Source organism: Jaculus jaculus, chromosome 14, assembly GCF_020740685.1.
Source record: "Jaculus jaculus isolate mJacJac1 chromosome 14, mJacJac1.mat.Y.cur, whole genome shotgun sequence".
Classification (NCBI taxonomy): Eukaryota; Metazoa; Chordata; class Mammalia; order Rodentia; family Dipodidae; genus Jaculus; species Jaculus jaculus.
This window is the reverse complement of record NC_059115.1, coordinates 54,893,127-54,916,208: the sequence shown is the minus strand read 5'-3', so window position 1 is coordinate 54,916,208 and position 23,082 is coordinate 54,893,127. Positions and strand designations below refer to the sequence as shown.

The following is a 23,082-nucleotide window of genomic DNA, read 5'->3' as shown; positions in this document are numbered from 1 at the left end:
AGCTAAGTTAAAAAGAACTTTCACTTTATTCCATGTCCCTGGGTATAGAGGCTATAATACTGTATAAACCAATAAATATCCCACAGTTAGCAAATTGTCTATGCTATCTAGCCTGAGATTAAAAACTTATCCATCAGTATGGAGAGATGGCTAAGTGGTTAAAGGCAATTGATTGCAAAGCCTGTAAGCCTGGGTTCAATTCCTCAGGCCCATAAAAAGCCAAGTGCACAAAATGGCACATGCGCCTGGAGTTATCTGCAGTGGCAGAGGCTCTTGAGTGCCCATTTTCATATTCTCCCTCTCTCTCCACTTATCTCTCTCTAAAATCAATAGAAAATATTGCTGGAAACGGTGGTATATGTCTTTAATCCCAGCACTTGGGAAGCAGAAGTAGGGGGATTGCCAAGAGTTCGAGGCCAGCCTGAGACTACATAGTGAATTTCAGGTTACCCTGGACTACAGTGAGACCCTACCTAAAATAAAACTTAAAAAAAAAACCCTTATCCATCCATGACACTCATTACCTACTTATAGAATAAAAAAGTACTTTTGTTTTTAAGGCAGGGTCCTCAGACTCAAAAATCCTCCTATCTCTTCCTCTCAATGCTGAGATTAAAAGTGTTCACACCACCACACCTGGCTTATTTTTAAATTTCCATGTAAAACAGTATTTTTACTCTAAAAGTATACAAACATGTTGAAAACAAGCAAAGTTCATCAAAAAACTACTAGACACAGCACAACCAATAAACTACTAATAAACCAAGTTGAAGGAAACAACTGAATGGACATCTACTGTCAAATGTTATAAACATTGTGCTCTTCCAAGACAGTCACAGTGGCTAGGAAGACATTTTGATGGTTTAAAGACACTTGCTTCTAAAGCAGTCAGAAATTGATGGAGAAGGCACAAAGTCTGAAAACAAACTATGATATTTCTGCTATTTGGAACAAGGATAACCAGGTTCTATTCAACAAAGTACTTGAAGTGCTAGCCAGAGCAATCAAGTAAGAGAAAGAAAGAGGAAGTCAAACTTGGCTGTTTACAGATGACATGACCTTATATAAAGCCCTCAAGACTCCACAAAAAACTACTAGAATAAAAAAATTCAGCAGGATACAAAATTAGTATACATAAGTTAAAGGTTGACTTCTGGCCTCCATGCAGAGACACAATGCACACATATATAAATATGTATTAAAAAGGCACACAAAAATGAAACTAAGCCAGGCATGGTGGCACATGCCTTTCAGAGGTAAGATTGCCATCAGTTTGAGGCCAGCCTGAGACTACATAGTGAATTCCAGGTCAGCCTGAGCTACACAGCTAGACTTCACCTCAAAAAAAAAAAAAAAAAATTTTTTTAAAAGGAAGAAAAAGAGAAGGGAGGAGGAGAAGAAACCATTAGAAGAAGAAAACAGAGGAAATACTTCAAGATATAAACTGGTGAAGATTATTTTTGGATAAAACCCCAGGTAAAGCATAGAAAACACAAACAAGATCTCAGAGACAGCTTGGTGGTTAAGGTACTTGCCTGCAAAGCCAAAGGACCCAGGTTCAATTCCTCAGAACCCACATACGTCAAATGCACTAGTGGTGCATATCTGGAGTTTGTCTGCAGTGGCTGGAGGCCCTGATGCACCCATTCTCTCTCTCGCTCTCTTTCTGTCTCTCCCCCATCTCTCAAATAAGTAAATAAATAAATAAGATATTTTTAAGAAGAACATAAACCAATATAGAGAAACAGGAGTGCATCAAACTAAAATGCTTGTACACAGCAAAGGAAAGAATAATCAGAGAAGGGACAACCTACAGCACAGGAGAAAATACTTGCAATTTGTACATCTGACCTGAGGTTAATATGTATAAATAATACATAAAGAACTTGAAAAACTCAATAAAAAATACAAATAATCTGATTTTTTAAAAAATATTTATTTTGGAGAAAAGGAAGGAGAATGAGTGAATGTGTGTGTGTGCGTGCATGCACAGGCTAGGGCCTCCAGCTGCTGCAAATGAACTCCAGCTGCATGAGAACCATACTATGTAATCAAACCCAGGCTGACAGGATTTTTTTTTTAATATTTTTTATTTATTTATTTGAGAGTGACAGAGAGAGAAAGAGGCAGATAGAGAGAGACAGAGAATGGGCGCGCCAGGGCCTCCAGCCACTGCAAATGAATTTCCAGACGCATGCGCCCCCTTGTGCATCTGGCTAATGTGGGTCCTGGGGAATTGAGCCTCGAACCGGGGTCCTTAGGCTTCTCAGACAAGCGCTTAACCACTAAGCCATCTCTCCAGCCAAGGATTTGTAAACAACTTTAACCACTGAGCAATCTCTCCAGCCCAAACAATCTGATTCTAAAACGGATGACAGATCACATAGCAGTTACTTTCTCAATGCTGGGGAGAAAAACACCCAACCAGAAGCACCTTTGGAGAAAGGGTCAGGCTTCCAGTTTTGAGGGGAAACTCAATCATGGCAGAGAAAAGCAACTGGCTCAAATCTTCATAAACCAGCAGCAGGGGGAGCAGTAAGACTGAGCTAGACCTTAACATGCAGCAGGCTGGACCTAAACATCAGCCCACAGTGACACACCTCCTCTAGCAAGGCTCCACCTCCCTAAGGCTTCACCAACTTGGGACCAGATAGGAAGCTAAAGCATAAACATCTGAGGTCACTGGGGACATTTTACATTCAAACAACCATAGACTTAAGCAGTCATTTCTTAAAAGAAGACACACAAGTATGAAATGATGCACAACATCCTTTGTCATTAGGGAAATCCAAATCAGAACCACACTAATTTATCACCTTATGCCACTAAGGATGGTTACAATTATGGGGCTGGAGAGATGGCTTAGCAGTTAAGGCACTTGCCTTCAAAGCCTAAGGATCAAGGTTCAATTCCCCAGTTCCCACATAAGCAAGATGCACAAAGTGGTACATGCACCTGGAGTGTGTTTGCAGAGACTAGAGTACTTGGTGCATCCATTCTTTCTCTGTCTCTTCTCTCTCTCTCTCCCTCTAATAAATAAATAAAATATTTTAAATGTTTTTTTTAAGAATGGTTATAATCAAACAACAAAAGAGGGCTGGAGAGATGGCTTAGTGGTTAAGGCACTTGCCTGCAAAGCCTAAAGGACCCAGGTTCAATTCCTCAGTACCAATATTAGCCAGATGCAAAAGGCGGCATATGCACCTGAAGCTTGGTTGCATTGTCTGGAGGCCCTGGAATGCCCATTCTCTCTCTCTCTGTCTCCATACATATATCTGCCTCTCTCTCTCTCTCAATTAATAAAACATTAAAAAAAAAACAAAAAATAACAAATTCCAACAAGGGGGCAGGCAAAAGGGAACTTTTGCAAGTGGCTAGTGGGAATATAAATTGATACAGTCATTATGAAAAAGAGTATGAGGGCTCCATGAAACCTTAAAAACAGAATTTCCACGTGATCCAGCAACCTCACTACTTGGTGTATATCCAGAGGAAATAAAATGTATGTTTTGAAGAGACATCTGTAGTTCCAACTGGACTGTAGCACTATTCTCAACAGCCAGGACATGAAAACAACTTAAGGTTCTATCAATTAATAAATGAATATAAGTGTGGCATATATGCAAAATAACATTCAAAAGAAAGAAATACTATCATTTGTGAGAACATAGATGAACTGGAAACCATAATGCTAAGTGAAATAAGCCAAGCACATAACGACAGACAAGGGCCAAATGACCTCACTTATATTGCAGTACAACAAAGTTGTTCTTAGCCAATTAAAGAGTAGAGTGGTGATTACCAAGAACTGGGGAAAGCACATGGAAGACAGTGAAGGGGAGATCCTGGTCAATGTGTGCCAACTTATGGTCAGAAAGAAATATGAACTTTTGGTGTGCTATTGCACATAGTGACACAGACTCTGATTGTGTGCTTAGTATCTCCTAAAGGAAGGATTTTGAATGGTTTCACCATAAAAAAGTAATGTATGTTTGAGGAGATAAACATATTTAGCCTGCTACACAATGTATACATATATCGAAACATCACAATGTCCTTAACAAGTCTTGAATTTTTTATTTTATTTTGTTTTGTTTTTGCAAGGTATGGTTTTACTTAAGTCCAGGATGACCTACAACTCACTCTATAGACCTAGGCTGGCCTAGAACTTACAACAATACTCCTACCTTTGCCTCTCAATACTGAGATTAAAGGTATGCGCCACAACACCTGTATAAAATTAGTGTTTTTTGTGTGTGTGTGTGATTTTTTTAAAAAAAAAGTTGTTATTTTTATTAATTTGTTTATTTGAGAGAGACAGACAAAGAGAGGGAAAGAGGCAGATAGATAGATAGAGAAGATGGGCATGCCAGGGCCTCCAGCCACTGCAAATGAATTCCAGACATCTGTGCATCTGGCTAACATGGGTCCTGGGGAATCGAGCCTTGAACCAGAGTCCTTAGGCTTCACAGGCAAGCACTTAACCGCTAAGCCATCTCTCCAGCCTGTGATTTCCCTCCCCCCCCCCCCCAGGGAGAGGGAGGGAAAATGAACTGGCGTATCAGGGCCTCCAAACACATACACCACCTTGTGAGCATGTGTGACCTTCTGCGCTTGCATCACCTTGTGCATCTGGCATATGTGGGACCTGGAGAGTTGAAGATGGGTCTTTAAGGCTTCACAGACAAGCACCTGAACTGCTAAGCCATCTCTCCAGCCCAGGTTTTTGTTTTTAATCCATCAGTTAAAAGAGTAAACTTAACTTAAAAAGCCTATATTCTTTACATTATTTTCATATTTTAGAAACTCTTCACTTAGATAATAGAGTTACAGAGAAGCTCCTTATAGATATTCCTAAGCCTATCTACTCTTCCGAGTTCTAACTCAAAAACCGTAACTTTTCAAGAACACATAAGGAAGATCTCACACCATCAACAAGTGGGCTTCATTCCACAGATGCAAGGATAGTTCAATATACTAAAGTCAATAAATGTAATTCATCATATAAATGGACTCAAGGACAGAAATCACAGAATCATCTCAACTGATACAGAAAAGACCTTTGACAAAATTCAACATACCTTCATGATAAAAGTCCTGGAGAGGCTAGGGATGGAAGGAACATATCTCAGCATAGCAAAGGCTCTACACAGCAAACATGTAGCCAATGTTACGCTAAATGGAAAAAAAAACTTGTAGCATTGTTACTAAGACCAGGTACAAGATAAGTGCTCACACTCTCCAGTCCTATTCAACATAGTACTTGAAGTCTTAGCTAGAACAGTAAGATGAGAAGGAAATAAAAGAGATATAAATAGGAGAGAATAAAATCAAAGTATTCTTATTTGCAGATGATATAATTCAATATATAAGGGAGCCAAAAGACTCTACTGGAATCCCTAGAGCTGGTATTTTTCAGCAAAGTAGCAGGACACAAAATGGACATACAAAATTCTGCAGCTTTCTTATATACCAATGACAAATACACAAAGAAAGAAACCAGAACTATCCTAGTCACAGCAGCCTCATGCAAAGAACTTTTTTTTTTTTTTTGGTTTTTCGAGGTAAGTTCTCACTCTAGCCCAGGCTGACCTGGAATTCACTATGTAGTCTCAGGTGGCCTCGAACTCACAGCGATCCTCCTACCTCTGCCTCCTGAATGCTGGGATTAAAGGCGTGCGCCACCACGACCAGCTGCAAAGAACTTTTTGAATGTAAAATACCCGTCCCCCCAACCCTCACACTTTTCAGTGCTTAATCTCCAGCTGTTGGCATTGTTTAGGGAGGTTGTGGAACCATTAGGAGGATTTGATATTTTTCCTGCTAGTTTCTCTTTGGTTTATCTAATTTTTCCTTGCTTTCCCCCATTCCTCCTTTTTGGGACAAGAATTTTACTTTATATCATTATATGTTGAAAGTATGTAACTTGTGTTTTGACTTTACAGGGCTCACAGACTCCTTGAGACTTTTTTTTTAGTTTGTTTGTTTGTTTTTATTTATTAGAGAGAGAGAGAGAGAGAGGCAGAGAGCGAGAGAGAGAATGGGTGCGCCAGGGCTTCCAATCACTGCAAGCAAACTCCACATGCATGCAGCCCCTTGTGCATCTGGCTAACGTGGGCCCTGGGGAATTGAGCCTCGACCGGGGTCCTTAGGCTTCACAGGCAAGCACTTAACTGCTAAGCCATCTCTCCAACCCCTTGAGACTCTTTTGAATAGTCTGGGACTGGTAAAAACTATGGGGACCGTTAAAGTAGAATGGAGTGCATTTTGCATCATGAGATAGCCTTGACTCTGTGGGGACCAAGGACAGAATATAAGAGAGTGTGGATATAAAATGTCCCCCATAGCCTCTTGTGTTAATCTCCAACTGTTAGTGCTGTTTGGGAAGGTTGTGGAGCCCTTGGAAGGTAGAGCCTTCTGGGGGAAGTACATCATTATACAGGGAAGGGAGAGTCTTGAGTTTCATACTCCAACCTTGCTTGGCATGCGCTACACTTACTTTCTCTCTGCTGATGACAAGATGTGATGCCTGGCTGTCTGCTCCTGCCATGCTTTCCCTACCATAATAAAACTTTCTTCCAGAACTATAAATCAAAACAAACCCCTTTCTTTTCTTAAGCTGCTCTGGTTAGGTATTCTGTCTCAACAATGAGAAAGTACAGTTGATACAACATTGTTAAGAATAAACCCAACTAAGGGAGTGAAAGACCTCTACAAGGAAAACTTTAAAACATTGAAGAAAGAAACTGAAGACACCAGAAGATGGAAAAAAAAACAAAAAACCATTTTCATGGACTGAAAGAATTAATATTATGAAAATGGTCATCCTCACAAAAACAATCTACAAATTCAATGTAACCCCAATCAAAATCCTAGTATCATTCTTCACAACAATAGAAAAGTCAAAACAATCCTAAGCAAAAGAATACTGCTCATGAGGCCAGTAAGTTAAAAAGGAGACATAAAGGGAAGAGAAAGGAAGGGAGGAGGGTACTTAATAGGTTGATATTGTATATATGTAAGTACAATGATTGAGATGGGGAGGTAATATGATGGAGAATGGAATTTCAAAGGGGAAAGTGTCGGGGGGGAGGGAGGGAATTACCATGGGATATTTTTTTATAATCATGGAAAATGTTAATAAAAATTAAAAAAAAGTTAAATAACAAGAAATCAAACAACCCAATTAAAAATGGGCTATGGAACTAAATAGAGCTCTGAAAAGAAGAAATACAGATGGCATATAAACATCTAAAGAAAATGTTCTACATCCCTAGTCATCAGGGAAATGCAGATTAAAACTACGTTGAGATTCCAAACAAAAACAAAAACAAAAAGAATACTGCTCAATGAATCACCATTCCTGTTGCCTTATTCACAAAATCATATGTGATACCAATAAAACACTGTTAGGAAAATTTTAAAAATATTTTTATTTATTTATTTGCAGACACAGAGATAATGGGTACACTAGGGCATACAGCCACTGTAAACAAACTCCAGATATATGTATATCTGCCTTTATGTGGGTACTGGGTATTTGAATCCAGGTTGTTTGGCTTTGCAAGTAAGTGACTTAACTGCTGAGCCATCTTTCCAGCCCTGTCAGGGAGTCTTGCATCTAAATTGAAGCAAAAAAAAAAAAAAAAATCCATACTCAAGCCGGGCGTGGTGGTGCATGCCTTTAATCCCAGCACTTGGGAGGCAGAGGTAGGAGGATCACCGTGAGTTCAAGGCCAGCCTGAGACTCCATAGTGAATTCCAGGTCAGACTAGGCTAGAGTGAGACCCTACCTTGAAAAAAACAAAACAAAACAAACAAACAAACAAACAAAATCCATACTCTACCTGAAAAAAATCCTATGCCTAATAAGCACCTAAAAAAATGTTCTATGTCACTAGTCATCAGGGAAATGCAGATTAAAACTACATTGAGATTCCATCTCACTCCTGTCAGATTGGCCACCATCATGAAAACAAATGATCATAAATGTTGGCGGGGATGTGGAAAAAAAGGAACCCTTCTGCACTGCTGGTGGGAATGCAATCTGGTCCAGCCATTGTGGAAAACAGTGTGGAGGTTCCTAAAGCAGCTAGAGATTGATCTACCATATGACCCAGCTATAGCACTCCTGGGCATATATCCAAAGGACTCATCTCATTTCCTTAGAAGTACATGCTCAACCATGTTTATTGCTGCTCAATTTATAATAGCTGGGAAATGGAACTAGCCTAGATGTCCCTCAACAGATGAGTGGATAATGAAGATGTGGTACATTTATACAATGGAGTTCTACTCAGCGGTAAAGAAAAATGAAGTTATGAAATTTTCAGAAAAATGGATGGACCTGGAAAGTATTATACTAACTATGCCTATCAAGACTTTATGCAAAGATATAATATGCATAAAACTAATATACAATTCATTTGGTATTCAATTTACCCATCACTAGAACCCTACAAAAGACTATCTATTAAATGACTCAAACAGTAATTGAAGTAATCCACTTCAGAATTACCTAAGAATGCATAATCCCCATTTTACTAACATGAATGGGGCTGGAGAGAAAATATTGTTTTAATAATAAAGGTAGGGAGGAATGAAATATTTTTTCAGTAGAAATAAACAACTGATATTAGAATGAAATCAGCAGTAAATTATACTTTGTTTGTTTTGTTTTTGTTTTTCAAGGTAGGGTTCCACTCTAGTCCAGGCTGACCTGGAATTCACTATGTAGTCTCATGGTGGCCTCGAACCCAGCGTGATCCTCCTACCTCTGCCTTCAGAGTGATGGGATTAAAGGCGTGCACCACCACGCCTAGCTTACTCTGTAAATTTTCAAATAAATTATCTTCCCAGATTAAAGATTACTTCACTTTATTTTAAAAAAGTATTTGTATGGGGTTTTATGCATATTCAAAAGCAACACTGATGGTTTCAAAAACATTACCAAGTGGTGGATTCTTATAATAGCATATTAAACAGCATTGAAAATGAATAGAGATACATAAACCCACTTGAATGAGTAACAGAATCATAAAGAAAACCAACTGCAAAAGAATTTAGAGTATGCATTTACATAAATTTGCTAAATACATAAAACAATGCTATATATTATCTGAGGATTCATACATGCATATTAAACATGGGGAAAGCAAATGCCAAGTTGAGGAGTTATTCAGGCAGGAGTCCATAGAAGGCTTTACTATATTGGCAATGGTCCATTTTTTATGAATGTATCATGTATGGTTGCTGCCCGACTCTTTATGCTTTTCTGTATGCCTGAAAATGTTTATTGTCACTAACTTAAAAAATCTAGCATACAGTCAGGTATGGTGGTTAATGTCTATAGTTTCAATTACTCAGCAACTGAGGTAGGACAATCAAATCAATTGAGCCTATGAGCTTGAAACCAATCTGGGTAAGAGAATGAAAACCTAGCTCAAAAAAGAAAGAACGAAAAGAGAGAAAGGGAGGGAAGTTATCACAGATAAATAACCCAAAATAAAATATTCAAGGATCTGAATAGCTCTTTCTCCAAAGATGATACACAAATGGCCAATAAGTACATGAAATGATGGTCAATAAAAACTACAATAAGCTAGGTGTGATGACACACACCTTAACTCCATCTCTGGGAAGGCTGAGGTAGGAGGACCACTGAGAGTTCAAGGCCTTGAGCTAAGAGTGAGTTCCAGATCATCCTGGACTACAGTAAGACCCTGCCTCTAATAAATAAATAAATAAATAAACTATAAGACACCATCTCTTATCTGCCAAGTCTAGCTACAATTAAAACCACATGAACAGAATCTGCAGACAGTTCAGTTGGTAAAGTGACTGACACACAGACCAAGGACCTGATTTGGGATCTCCAGTAGTCATGTAAAAAGCCAGATATAGGGGCTGGAGAGATGGCTTAGTGGTTAAGGCATTTGCCTGCAAAGCCAATGGATCCCAGTTCAACTCCCCAGGACCCACATAAGCCATGTGCTAAGGGGGCACATGTGTCTGGAGTTTATTGCAGTGGCTGGAGGCTCTGGCATGCATGCACACACACATACACATATACACACTCTCTAATAAATAAATAAAATATATTTTTTAAAAAGACAGTTGTAGTGGCTCACACCTATAATCCCAGTGCTAGTGAGATAGAACCAGGAGCTTGATACCTAGTCTAACTCAATCAGTGAGCTCCAGATTCAGTGAGAGGCCCTTTTTCATGAAATAAAGTGGATAACAATTTCAGAAGGCACTTAAGGCCCACACCTGGCCTCCATACATACATGCATACACAAGCATGTACCCACTTGCCCACATAAAAACAAAGTAACATAGCCAGGCATGGTGGCCTGGCTTTAATTCACACGCCTTTAATTCCAGTACTCAAGAGGCAGAGGTAGGAGGATTGCCGTGAGTTCGAGGCCACCCTGAGACTCCATAGTGAATTCCAGGTCGGCCTGGGCCAAAGTGAGACCCTACCTTGAAAAACCAAAAATAAAACAAAGTAATAAATATTGGTAAGTATGTCAAAAAACTACAATCTTCATATACTGTTTATAATGATGTAAAAACTGTGAACATTCTGGAATAAAGTATAATCTATCTAGATGTACAGTGGAATAATCTTCAGCCACAGAAAGACATGAAGTACGAATTCGTAACACAACATGGAGCCAAGAGGAAAACCTTATGCTAAAAGGAAGATAGAGATACAAAAGGTCATATGCCAAATTATCCCATTTATATGAAATGTCCAAAGTGAGAAAATTCACAGGAACAGAAAGCAGTTTAGTAGTTGTCTGCAGAATACAGAGAAAGATGGGACTGGAGAATGATGCTAACTGACACAAGGTTTCTCTTATGATGTTCTGGAGTTAGTAATTAGAGCTGCACAGAAGAGAATATATTAAAAAACACTGAAGCTGGGCACAGTGGCACATATCTATAATCTCAATGGGACTTGGGAGGCTGAGGTAGGAGAATCAGAAGCTAGCCTGAACTATACATTTAATTCAGGGCTAGCCTATACTGCATAGAAAAAAGTGTTTCAAAAAATTTTGGCTAGAGCTAGGCATCGTGGTGCACACCTTTAATCCCAGCACTTGGGAGGCAGAGGTAGGAGGATCACTGTGAGTTCAAGGCCCCCTTGACACTACATAGTAAATTCCAAGTCAGCCTGGGCTAGCAAGACACTATCTCAGGAACCCCCCCCCAAGAAAAAAATTTTTTTGCTAAAGCTGGAGATGGAGAGATAGTTCAGCTGTTAAAGACAGTTGCTTGTAAAGCCTGACAGCCTGAGTACCCATGTAAAGCCTTGTCTTTATCTTTTTCTCTCCATGCAAATAAATAAATGAATATTTCTAAAATATCTGAATAAACCAGTCATGGTGGTGCATGCTTTTTTTCCAGTATTTTATTTATTATTTAATTTATTAGCAAGATAGAGAAAGGAGGCAAATAGAAAGAAAGAATGGGCATGCCAGGGCCTCCAGCCACTACAAACAACCTCCAAACACATGTGCCACCTTGTGCATCTGGCTTACATGGGGACTGGGGAATTGAACCTGGGTCCTTAGGCTTCACAGGCAAATGCCTTAACTGGTAAGCCATTTCCCCAGCCTGGCTCATGTTTTTAATCCCAGCACTTGGGAAGTAGAAGTAGGAAGATTGATGTGAGCTCGAGGCCAGGCTGAGGCTACTCAGTGAATTCCAGGCCAGCGTGGATTAGAGACCCTACCTACAAAAAAAAAAAAAAAAAAAAAAAAAAAAAAAAATTTGTGAGCCAGGTGTGGTGATGCACACCTTTAATCCCAGCACTTGGGAGGCTGAGGTAGGAGGAATGCTGTGAGTTCAAGGCCCCCCTGAGACTACAGAGTGAATTCCAGGTCATCCTGAGCTACAGTGAGACCCTACCTTGAAAAAAAAATAATAATGATAATTGTTTTTGAACAATTACAACAACACACAATAAGCACTGAATTTCCAACAGGGTTTCTTAGTTTTCTTAAAAGGCTAATCCACCCCCAAAAGCCATATATGTGTTACATTTATAAAATTAAACCTTAGGAAGACAAAAATTCCAAACTGGAATGTAGACATCTACAAATATCTTGCAAAAGTAAGTTAGAAATGACAGTGAGAGAAAAAAAAAAAAAGAAAAAGAAATGACAGTGAGGCAAGTCTAAAATGTTCCAGTGTGAACCTAGCATGGTGGTGCACACCTTTAATCCCAACACTCAGGAGGCTAAAGTAGGAGGATCACTGTGAGTTCGAGACCAGCCTGAGAGTACAGAGTGATTCCAGGTCAGCCTGGGCTAGGGAGAGACTCTACCTTGGGGGGTGGTGAAGCCAGGCATGGTGATTCACACCTTTAATCCCAGCACTCAGAGGCAGAGGTAGGAGGATTACTGAGTTTGAGGCCACCCTGAGATTACATGGTGAATTCCAGGTCAGCCAGGGGTTACAGTAAGACCTTACCTTGGGGGAAAAAAAGTGTCAGTGTGGGCCACTCACCTGTGTACATGAGAGAAGACAGTGGAAATCGCAAGCCCAGGGCATCTTCTGTAAAGGAATCCACAAAGTCCTCCAGCATATGAAGTCCAAAGTCTCTGCCTTTGTGCTTCTTTCTTATAAACATTGTATCAAGAACTGGGAGTTGGTAACTTTGGGTAAGAAATGAGGTACATAAGCTTCCTGTAACAAGAACAGAAATCCTAAAAAGTAACTACATTTAATCAACATGAGTTAACAGTTTATAAAAACATTTAGTTTTTCTACTGTAATAAGAAGAATGTTAAAAATGTATAAATCTATAATAGAAAGAGCTTTCCAGCCCTTAACACATATTATAATGGAAGGCAGCTATATATTTTGCCAATAGTAATTCAGCACAAGCAGCTCATTACCATTTTATAAAGTATATGCTTCACTATATACATACTACAATACCACTGTCAAAAGATATAACCTTAACCTTCTTCCTCTCTCTCCATGATGAAAACCTTAAGACAAAATATATCCTTATCCATTCAGATGGTTTTGCTCAGGTATTTGGTCACAAGTAAGTCTGACTAACACACAATACAAAGGAAAATCATTTGGTCATAAAGAGAGGAATGAAATGTTGATAAATGGTGCAATATAGATGACACTTAAGGAATGCTATACATGCTGAATGTGGTAACACATGCCTTTAATCCTAGCACTTGGGAGGCAGAGGTAGGAGAATCACTGTGAGTTCGAGGCCAGCCTACATAGTGAATTCCAGGTCAACTTGGGTTACAGGGAAATCCTACCTCAAAACAAACAAATACACAAACAAAAAGTTATGCAAAAAATACAGACATAACAAGTTTTATTATATAATTCCATTAGATTAGTGGCTACTAAAAGGCTAGAAGTCTGAGAGGGAGTGACTGATAAGAGTGCACAGGTTACACTTTATTGTGAGCAGGCACATGTGTTCTCTTGTTTTGAAGAGATAAAAATTATATGGTTGTACTTTAGTATGACTTACTTGAAATGAGTGATTTATATGGGATGTGACTATAGTTTTTAAAGTTGTTTAAATGTAAATATAACAAAATATGTGATGTTGTCAATAAACCATTTAAAACCAGAATTAATGAAAATGCAAAAACTGCTATCCCCAAGTTTACCAATTTCTTGGTAAACCTCACCATTTGCCCAGTCACTCAGAGCAAAAAAGCCTAGAACTCAACCTTAGCTCTTGTCCTTCATAACTATGCATGCCCAATCCATTAGAAATCCTGCAGCAGTAACATTAACACTAGCTATGGCTCTATCCCCCTTGCCCAAGCAATATCACTTCTCACCAGGCTTTCTACAGTCTCAGCTAAACTCTCAATCCTGACATCTCTAGGCACAAAGTACCTGGTTTCCTAAATAGCAGTCCATTACCCTTTAAAAAGCCAATGGGTGGGAATGGGGAGGGGTTGGAGAGATGCCTTAGTAATTAAGGTGCTGGCCTGCAAAGCCTAAGGACCCAGATTTGATTCCCCAGTACCCACGTAAGTCAGATGCACATGGTGGTGCGCATGTGTGTGGAGTTTGTTTGCAGTGGCTGGAAGCTATGGCACACTCACTCATATACTCTCTCTCTCTCTCATTCATAGTAAACAAATACAAATATTTTAAAAAAATATTTAAAGGGGACTGAAGAGAGATGGCTTAGCAGTTAAGGTGCTTGTCTGTGAAGCCTAAGGATCCAGGTTCGATTTTCCAGGTCCCACATAAGCCAGATGCACAAGGAGGTGCATCATCTGGAGTTCGTGTGTAGTGGCTAGAGGCCCTGGTGCTCCCATTCTCTCTCTCTCTTCCTCTCCCTCTCTGACTCAAGTAAATAAATTAAATAATAAATTAATAAAAATACTTAGTTTTTTAGCAGTACAATGTTATCCTATAGCATGTGAATGCAAAAAAGATGGAGGCTGTAGTAGAACATGACTTTAGTCCCAGCACTCGGGACTATTTGACATAGGAGGATCGTTGTGAGTTCAAGGCCAAGCTAAGGATACAGAGTGAGTTCTAGGTCAGCCCAAGCTAGAGTTAGATCCTACCTCAATAAATAAATAAATAAATAATTTAAAAAATGAAAAGAGGCTAGAGAAATGGCTTACCAGTTAAAGTGCTTGCCTACAAAGCCAAAGGACCCAGGTTCTATTCCCCAGTACCCAAGTAAAGCCAGATGCACAAAGTGGCACATGCATCTGGAGTTTGTTTGCAGTGGCTGGAGGCCCTGGTGTGTGGGAAGCCATGCTGGCTTTATCAGGCTTTGCTGTGTCAGCTACTGTGGGAAGCCATGCTGGCTTTATCAGGCTTTGCTGTGTCAGCTTGTTTACTGCTTTTGTATCCTAATTGTCTGTGCATGAGCACATGATGTTATCCTAACATGGCTGCTCACCTATCCCGATTGGGTGATGCATAGTCAGCTGATGAGACTTAAGCCAATCAGACGACACTGCACAATCATCTGACCACTAGTATATAAGCTTGGGGCTCTGTAGGGTCAGGGTCCTTCTCTCTTTCAGTCTGGAGCTCCCAATAAAGTGTGCTTGAGAAGAATCCTGTTGTTGTTGTTCTTCCTGCTGGCGGGAGGGGCGCAACACTGGTGCACCCATTCTCTCTCTCTCTCTTTCTCCTCCCTCTTTCTCTATCAAATAAATAAATAAAAGATATAGCCCTCAATAGGAGTATAGGGGAAGAAACCAAAAAGAAGGGTCCTGGAAAGCTGGGCATGGTGGCGCACACCTTTAATCCCAGCACTCGGGAGGCAGAGGTAGGATTGGCATGAGTTTGAGGCCACCCTGACAGTACATAGTGAATTCCAGGTCAGCCTGAGCTAGAGTGAGACCCTACCTCAAAAAAAAAAAAAAAAAAAAAAGAGGGGCCCTGGGAGAGCTGGGCGTGGTGGTGCACACCTTTAATCCCAGCATTCTGAAGGCAGAGGGAGAAGGATCGCCATGAGTTGAGGTCACCCTTAGAATACAGAGTAAATTCCAGGTCAGCCTGGGCTAGAGTGAGATCCTACCTCAAAAAAAAAAAAAAAAAAAAAAAAGTTTAAAGGAAAGATACACTAATTTTTTTTTCTGAATCTTCTGAATGAATGGATTGAATAAAGATGTAGGTTTTTCTTTAATTTTTAAAAATTTATTTGACAGAAACAAATAAAGGCAGAGAGAGAATGGGTACATGAGAGCCTCCTGCCACTGCAAACAAACTAGGCATTGGGGAATTGAACCTGGGTCATCAAGCTTTGCAAGCAAGCATCTTAAGTGCTGAGCATCTCTCCAGCCCAAAGACGTAAGCTTTGTAAACTTAAGAAATGGCCTCGATTGGTGCTGTGGAGATGGTCCAGCTGGTAAGCACTCTTGGCACACAAGCATGAGGACCTAGAGCTCAGTCCCCACATACCTATCTATAACCTAAGTGCTAAGGAAGGTGGAGACAGGAAAATAACTGGAGCTCTGCTGATGGGAGCTCAAGTTCAATGAGAAACTCCATCACAAGAAAACAATATGGAGGACCGACCTCATGTTCTACTCTGGCCTACATACGGCACACACCACCAAACACAAAAAATGAAAAACAATTAAGAAAAGAAATGGCTTTATTCTCAGAAAGTAACTTAACTCTTCTCATTTTTAAGTACTATTTTAATTTTTACTGTTTCTACTTAATTCTAAATTAAATTCCCAATTGCCCCAAAGGTAGTCTTCCTTTGTAAATAGATGACTTATACAAATTTAAAATTGTAACTTACAAAGCTGGAACTACACTTGGCAGGTGAGAAGTGGAGGGGAGGGGAAGGGAAAGGAAGAGAAGGGAAGAATGTAGAAAAGGGAAGGCAAAGGGAAAAGCAGAAAGGTAAATGCAGGTGTAAATGCACCCTCACAACTAAAGAAGACAACAGGAGAATTATCTATGGCTTGAAAATAGTAAACACGCATTCAGAGTTGGCCGTGGTAATGCATGCCTTTAATCCCAGCACTGGGAGGCAGAGGTAGGAAGATCGCCAAGAGTTTGAAGCCACGCTAAGATACAGAGTGAATTCCAGGTCAACCTGAGCTACAGTGAGACCCTACCTCCAAAAACCAAAAAATAAAAATACATTCAATCTTATTCTCACATTCTCTCACAAAAAAATTTTGGTGAAAGGATCAATTATACTGGTTAAAGAACTAATAATCAAGTGAGACCGATTTCACCAACAAAGTAATAATATCAACTCAGAAATCTCAAGCAATTATTTCCTGAAGCCTTTCAATTACAAAATAGACATTATTAGCAAATTCCTCTATTTGAAAGACTAGTTTGAAGCATTTAGTATGTTTAGGTCATTTTTTGAAAGTAAAAGGCTACAAAAGGCTGATACACAGATCTGTGGAAGGGCACATGCTCAGCCATTTGCAAGGCCTTAAGTTTGATCCTCAGGACCTCAGTACAGGGAAAGGGACTATGCCTTACAGGAATAAATTTGTACAATCATCATGCAGAAAAACCACAAATATCCTTATAACAAAACTGCCCAACCCAAATAAACAAACTATAAATCCCTTAATCTCTTTATCTTAGGCAAATATAATACATATAGTTTCTTGAATTTCATTGTATTACAACAGAATTTGACCTCAAAAACAAAGTCTCCTTTTGAATTTCAAAGCATTTTTAATGTCTTCACTAAAATCCCTATCAGTGCTGGAGAGATGGCTTCGTGGTTAAGGTGCTTGCCTAAGGACCCATGTTCCACTCCCCAGATCCCACATAAGCCAGACACACAAAAGGTGAGGCAAGGGCTGGAGAAATGGCTTAGTGGTTAAGCACTTGCCTGTGAAGCCTAAGGACCTCAGTACAAGGCTCAATTCCTAGGACCCACATTAGCCAGATGCACAAGGGGGCACATGCGTCTGGAGTTCGTTTGCAGTGGCTGGAGGCCCTGTCGTGCCCATTCTCTCTGTCTGTCCCTCTTCTCTCTTTCTCTGTGCTTGCAAATAAATAAAATGCATTTTTAAAAAAAGGTGAGGCAAGCGCAAGGTTGCACATGCCCACTAGGTGGCACAAGTGTCTGGAGTTCAATTGTAATAGCTAAGGCCCTGGTGCACCAATTCTCTCTCTCTCTCTCTCTCTCTCTCTCTCTCTCTCTCTCTCTCTGTGTGTGTGTGTGTGTGTGTGTGTGTCTTGCATTCTCTTAAAAAATCCTTATGAAATAATTTGTCATTTAATAAAAATCATAAATAATGGCTTTGAAACTTTCACTTACCCTCAAATAAACATTTTGACCTTATCACTACTAATATATATTTTACCCTCACATGTTTGAGTTGAAGGAGGAAGAGACAAGGAGAGAGGGACAAGTATATTAAAACTGTTTTAAAAAACCCTAAGTTGAATTTTAATTTTTTGGTTCTTGTTTTTCAAGGTACGTTTTCACTCTAGTTCAGGCTGATCGGGAATTCACTATGTAATCTCAGGGTGGCTTCAAACTCACAGTGATCTTCCTACCTCTGCCTCCCAAGTGCTGGGATTAAAGGTGTGTGCCACCATGCCTGGCTTTTCTTAATTTTAATTTGTGTGTGGGGGTATACATGACACAGCCTACACATAGAGGTCAGAGAACATACAGGGTATCTGTGCTCTACCTGCTTTGAGAGAGGATCTCTTACTGCTTGCTGCAAATGAATGACTTAGCTGGTCCATGACCTTCAGATTCCCCCAACTCCATCTCCCACTACTGTCTGTCACACTAGCATCACAGATACACATACTACTTTTCATCTAACTTTACGTGAGTGCTGTGGAATTGAACCTGTGCTGGCAAGTTTTACAAGCAAGTGGCTTTAAGTGATGATCCATCTCCCTAGCCCTGAGAGAATGTTTTAGTGTTTCTTTTGGACATTTTCCAAAATATTTTATGTCTGGGTTTCCTTTGAAGAAAAGTAAAAAGCATTCCCCTAAAATCAATGGTTAGGTATAAGCATACATAATCCCAGTATTACCTAGTAGAGAGACACAGTTTAAGGAGGAGAGAGCTGAAGTAAATAGTGAGGGTGGTACCTAAAGCATCACCTAGCAGAAGTTAACCACAAGGGCAAAACTGGAAGCCAGGTTCTAGAGAGGCAAGCCCCCAAGACATCAAATAAAGACCACTACACACCTACAGTCATATTGTCATCAAACATACGAAAAGGAAACACTATGCCTCTTAACACAGAAGGCCAGCCCTTAATAAAAATGTATAAACGCATGTTCCAAATGTCTGAGAGTTTGTTTCAGGTAGGAAACCTCTAGAGCCTGTATGAGAAACAAAAAACTTCTTACATAGGAACTATCTTGCACAAAATTAATCATAAAGCAACTGAAACCACACCTAAACTCCAGCCATCAAAATATCTACAAACACCATGATGGCTCTTGTGCAGAGCAACATTCAGCTGCTGTTAAACATTCTTTTCACCAAGTTTAATCACGCTTTCTAAAGTTATATAAGTCACAGGTTTGATTTCAAATGTATACAAGAGTAAACAGCATAACAAGGGAGACTCGGAATACTTAACATTTGAAACTATAAATCAGAGCCAGGCATGATGTCACACGCCTTTAATTCCAGCACTTGGGAGACGGAGGTAGGAGGATCACCGTGAGTTTGAGGCCACCCTGAGACTACATAGTGAACTCCAGGTCAGTCTGGGCTCGAGAGAGACCCTATCTTGAAAAAAAAAAACAAACAAACCCTGTAACTCAGGCTGGAGAGATGGCTCAGCAGTTGAGGTGCTTGCCTGCAAGGCCTAACGACCCAGGTGCACTCCCCCAGTACCCACATAAAGCCAGATCCACAAAGTTGCACATGCATCTGGACTTAGTTTACAGAAGCTGGAGACCCTGGAACATTCATTCTAATTATGTCTGTTTCTATTCTCCCTGTTTCTCTCTGCTTGCAAATAAACCTTAAAAACTTTAAAAAGCTGGCAAGTATATGTAAGTATATGTAAAGTCCTTTTGAAAAATTCTGTAAATCTCAATTTTTATGTAGGGGAGGGGGGAGAGGACAGAATTGACAACCCAGGGCCTCCAGACACCACAATCGAACTCTAGATGCATAAGCCCCTTTGTGTGCATGTGCAACCTTGTGCACTTTCATCACTGTGCATCTATCTGGCTTATATGGGACCTGAAGAGTAGAACATGTGTCCTTGGACTTTGCAGGCAAGCACCTTAACCACTAAGCCATCTCTCCAGCCCACAAATTTTTATTCTTTGGAGGAAATGAGCTTTTTACCAGCTATAAGCATTAACTCTCATCACAGATATGTACTAATTTTGTACTAATTATTATAAATCATATTGTTCTTCAAATTAGAACTGAATTTGGCATGAGCTTAGACTGAATTTGACCAGAAAAGCTAAGTCTGGAATTTAATGGATAACAGAAAAAAAGAAATAAAATAATGTGTGTTCTCAGCTGTAAGTCTTGTGGCCAAGGCACAGAGAAGGCAGGCTTTGTTACTAGGCACTAAGCAGGCACAGCATACAAGCAGACAGGTAAGGAGGTGATAACCTTCCTGCTCCTGGGGCTTCATGGACCTGACCAAGGGGCAAGTGTGAAGCTGTTCCAGGCTTTCATGGACAACGTAGGGTTAGGCTTTAGGGTTAGAAACCCACACTTTGGAGAAACAACCATTGTGAGGCTATTGATAGTCTCTAAATATATTAAAGCACATTTTCCTCTTGGTAATTAATCAAGTTTCTCATTAATGTGCCAGGCAGCCAGGCATGGTGGCTCATTCTAGTCCTGCAATCCTAGTCCTTAGGAGACTGAGGCAGGAAGACTACCTTGATTTTGAGCCAGCCAAGGCTATAGAGTTTGTTCCATGCCAGCCTGTGCTACAAATAAAGTTGAATTTAAAAATTAACATGTCAGGCTAAGATCCACCACTCTAAGCAGAAATGGAAATGTATGTAAGCCACATGGGTTTTAGGAATAGAAGCAGAACTCAAAGTAACAATATTTAAATGAAAGGAAGGACATAAAAGGTTTTAAAAACTTGAGGTTTCATGTTCCCTCTATATATGTGTAAAGCTCATCTTCTATACCAAATGTTTATTATTACTTATTTTTCAATATATTCCTAATAATCCTCACTTTCATAGGACTGCAGAACTATAATCCTCCCCCCAAAAACTGAGTAGAATCACCTCAATTTGCACCCTAGAGAATAATTTAACAGAGACTAACACAGTTGAGTTCTAAAATGGAGATTTCCACAACATAGTTCAAATAACTTGTAAATACTTACCTGTAGGCTTAACTGAATAAAACCCAATGGCCTCTCCTTTCTTCCACAAAATCTTAGCATAATCAGTACTGCTATGACACAGGAATGGGATCTCATTTCTCTCCATTTCCTGTTTTCTATAAATAATTCGGTTGAGAACATACAGAACCACTCTTTCCCCCAGAGTGCTCACCTATAAAGAGAATCAGATAGCAGGCCCAGCAGTTAGAATATGCAGCCATGAGGAAATGCCAGTCACCCTGCTCCCGACTCCCACACCTCCTATTGACATTCAGAGCACCCTGAACATCCTGAAAACAATTTGTAAAACATTTTGTTATCACAGAGTCAATGCTAACCATTTATAACAGTAACAACTCTTTCCCACCAACTCATTTATGCATGGAATACTGCCTTAAAGCAAATTCTAAACTGGTTCCCAATGCACAAAGTGCTCAGCAGCTCCATCAGTGGCCAGTGTCTTCTTCATGCTTCTAGCTGCCCTGATGCAAGGGCTCTGTAATACTATTGCCCCAATTCTCTTTTACCCCATTCCAGCCTGCATATTAAAAAATTCATTTTTGAAAAACAGTGTTATCCTCAAAAGGCTTTAAGAACAATTACCTCATTTGATGGAGGGCATAATTATACCCTTGAGAAAGGTATCTGTCTCTTTTTTCAAGTGTAGTGTTCCTTTAACAGACCTCTCTCTGCTGTAACTATACCCAGCCTTTTCCTCCTCTGCTGGAGCAGATGAACAAGGGCAGTGACAAGAAACCCTAGTGAAACATATTTGGGGCCACCACAGTATGAAAACAGAGACTCAGCTCCCACACAGACAGCCATATGGTTACAGGCAACCCACCTACTTCCACAGCCTTCTAACGGGTTGGATTTTCCCATAGACATCTTTCATACCAGAAATAAGTTCATAAAGCATATTTTCTTTCAAGTTTCCTTAAAGGAAAACAACTTCATCCCTGATTAACTGAGCAGAGACAGAAAGGATTAACTACATGCGCACACTGCTCACAAAAATATTCCTGGTGGGAGATCTCTCCAGCCAAACAAATATAAGAAATGCCAGAATTCCTCAGGCAGTGCCTTGACCAACATAAAATTCTTCATCACACTTAGCTGAAAACTACTTCACAATGGCTATACTAAAGCCAGAGTACCAACTTTTGAAGATAGCCATAATGTTCTGTTCTCCAAAGAGCCTAACAACTGAAGGAAAAGGTTGATCTAATTCAAGTGAGTTCTTCTGCCATCCCAGGCTTTTCCCTTGGGAGTCTCTCGACTGCTAACATCTCTGTTCATGGTTGGCACATGGATCCTATAAACAATGAAGATACTGCTCAGCTAATGAGACCTTTCTATATAAACTTATGCCTCTTATTATAGCTTCATTTTATTTCTGATAAACAAATCCAAGTGTTTTTCATACATGCTGCTGCTTCAGTGTGCTGCTGGTAGGACAATGTGCAGCTAATCTTTAAGTTCCCCCATCCCAGCACTGGGACATACAGAATTGATAAGCATGCCATCTGTCTTCTTGATAAATGATAAAGAAATGACCAGTATGAGCATTAGGAGTGTAACATCTGCTCTTGTCTGGCTAAATATATATATTCTGCTCACCAAACTGCTCTGTAAGCACTTTAATTAACATTCATACCCATATATTAATGTTACTCTCACTTTTGGTTAGAGAAGCTTTTCTTTTCAGATGGTGGTGACCACTGGGATGACCTAAGAGGCACTACAGTGGAGTAATGTTCAACACTAAAACATATCTATCACCCCTTCCAAGGCTCTTTTTGCTAAAGAGGTGGCAGAAAGAATGTAAGAGCCAAAGGAAGGGTAGGACTGCTTACAATGCAACTGACCAGACAGAAATTGACCTTAATATCCATGACCTCAGAGTGCCTAGCACTATTTTCACAAGACCCTCATAATAGGAGGAACAGATGATGACATTAAATAAAAGAGGTACTAATGGAGAGGGAGAAAATACGATGGAGTGTGGATTTGTGAAGGGAAAGTGGGGGAGGGGAGGGAATTTTTTTTTTTTTTTTTTTTGGTAAGTATGGAAGCTGTCAATAAAAAGGAAAAATAAAGTAAAAAGAAATAACCAGGACAGAAAAGTGGATACGGGGCTGGAGAGATAGCTTAGCATTTAGAGCACTTGCCTAAAACGCCAAAGGACTCAGGTTCAATTCCCCAGATGTACAAGGGGGCACATGTGTCTGGAGTTCACTTGCAGTGGCTGGAGGCCCCATTG

The 23,082-nt window shown here is 39.9% G+C and overlaps 1 protein-coding gene across 3 annotated transcripts in view; it reads right to left on the bottom strand.

The window, feature by feature from the left end:
• Positions 1 to 23,082, bottom strand: part of Fam169a (family with sequence similarity 169 member A) — a 79,453-nt gene that overhangs the window by 20,232 nt on the left and 36,139 nt on the right. For all 3 annotated transcript variants that reach the window (XM_045133618.1, XM_045133617.1, XM_045133619.1), the window contains exons 5-6: positions 20,820 to 20,991; positions 12,520 to 12,699 (exon numbers count right to left, since the gene is read on the bottom strand). In XM_045133618.1, the coding sequence (XP_044989553.1) occupies positions 12,520 to 12,699; positions 20,820 to 20,991 (352 nt within the window). The remainder of the gene's footprint in view (positions 1 to 12,519; positions 12,700 to 20,819; positions 20,992 to 23,082) is intronic.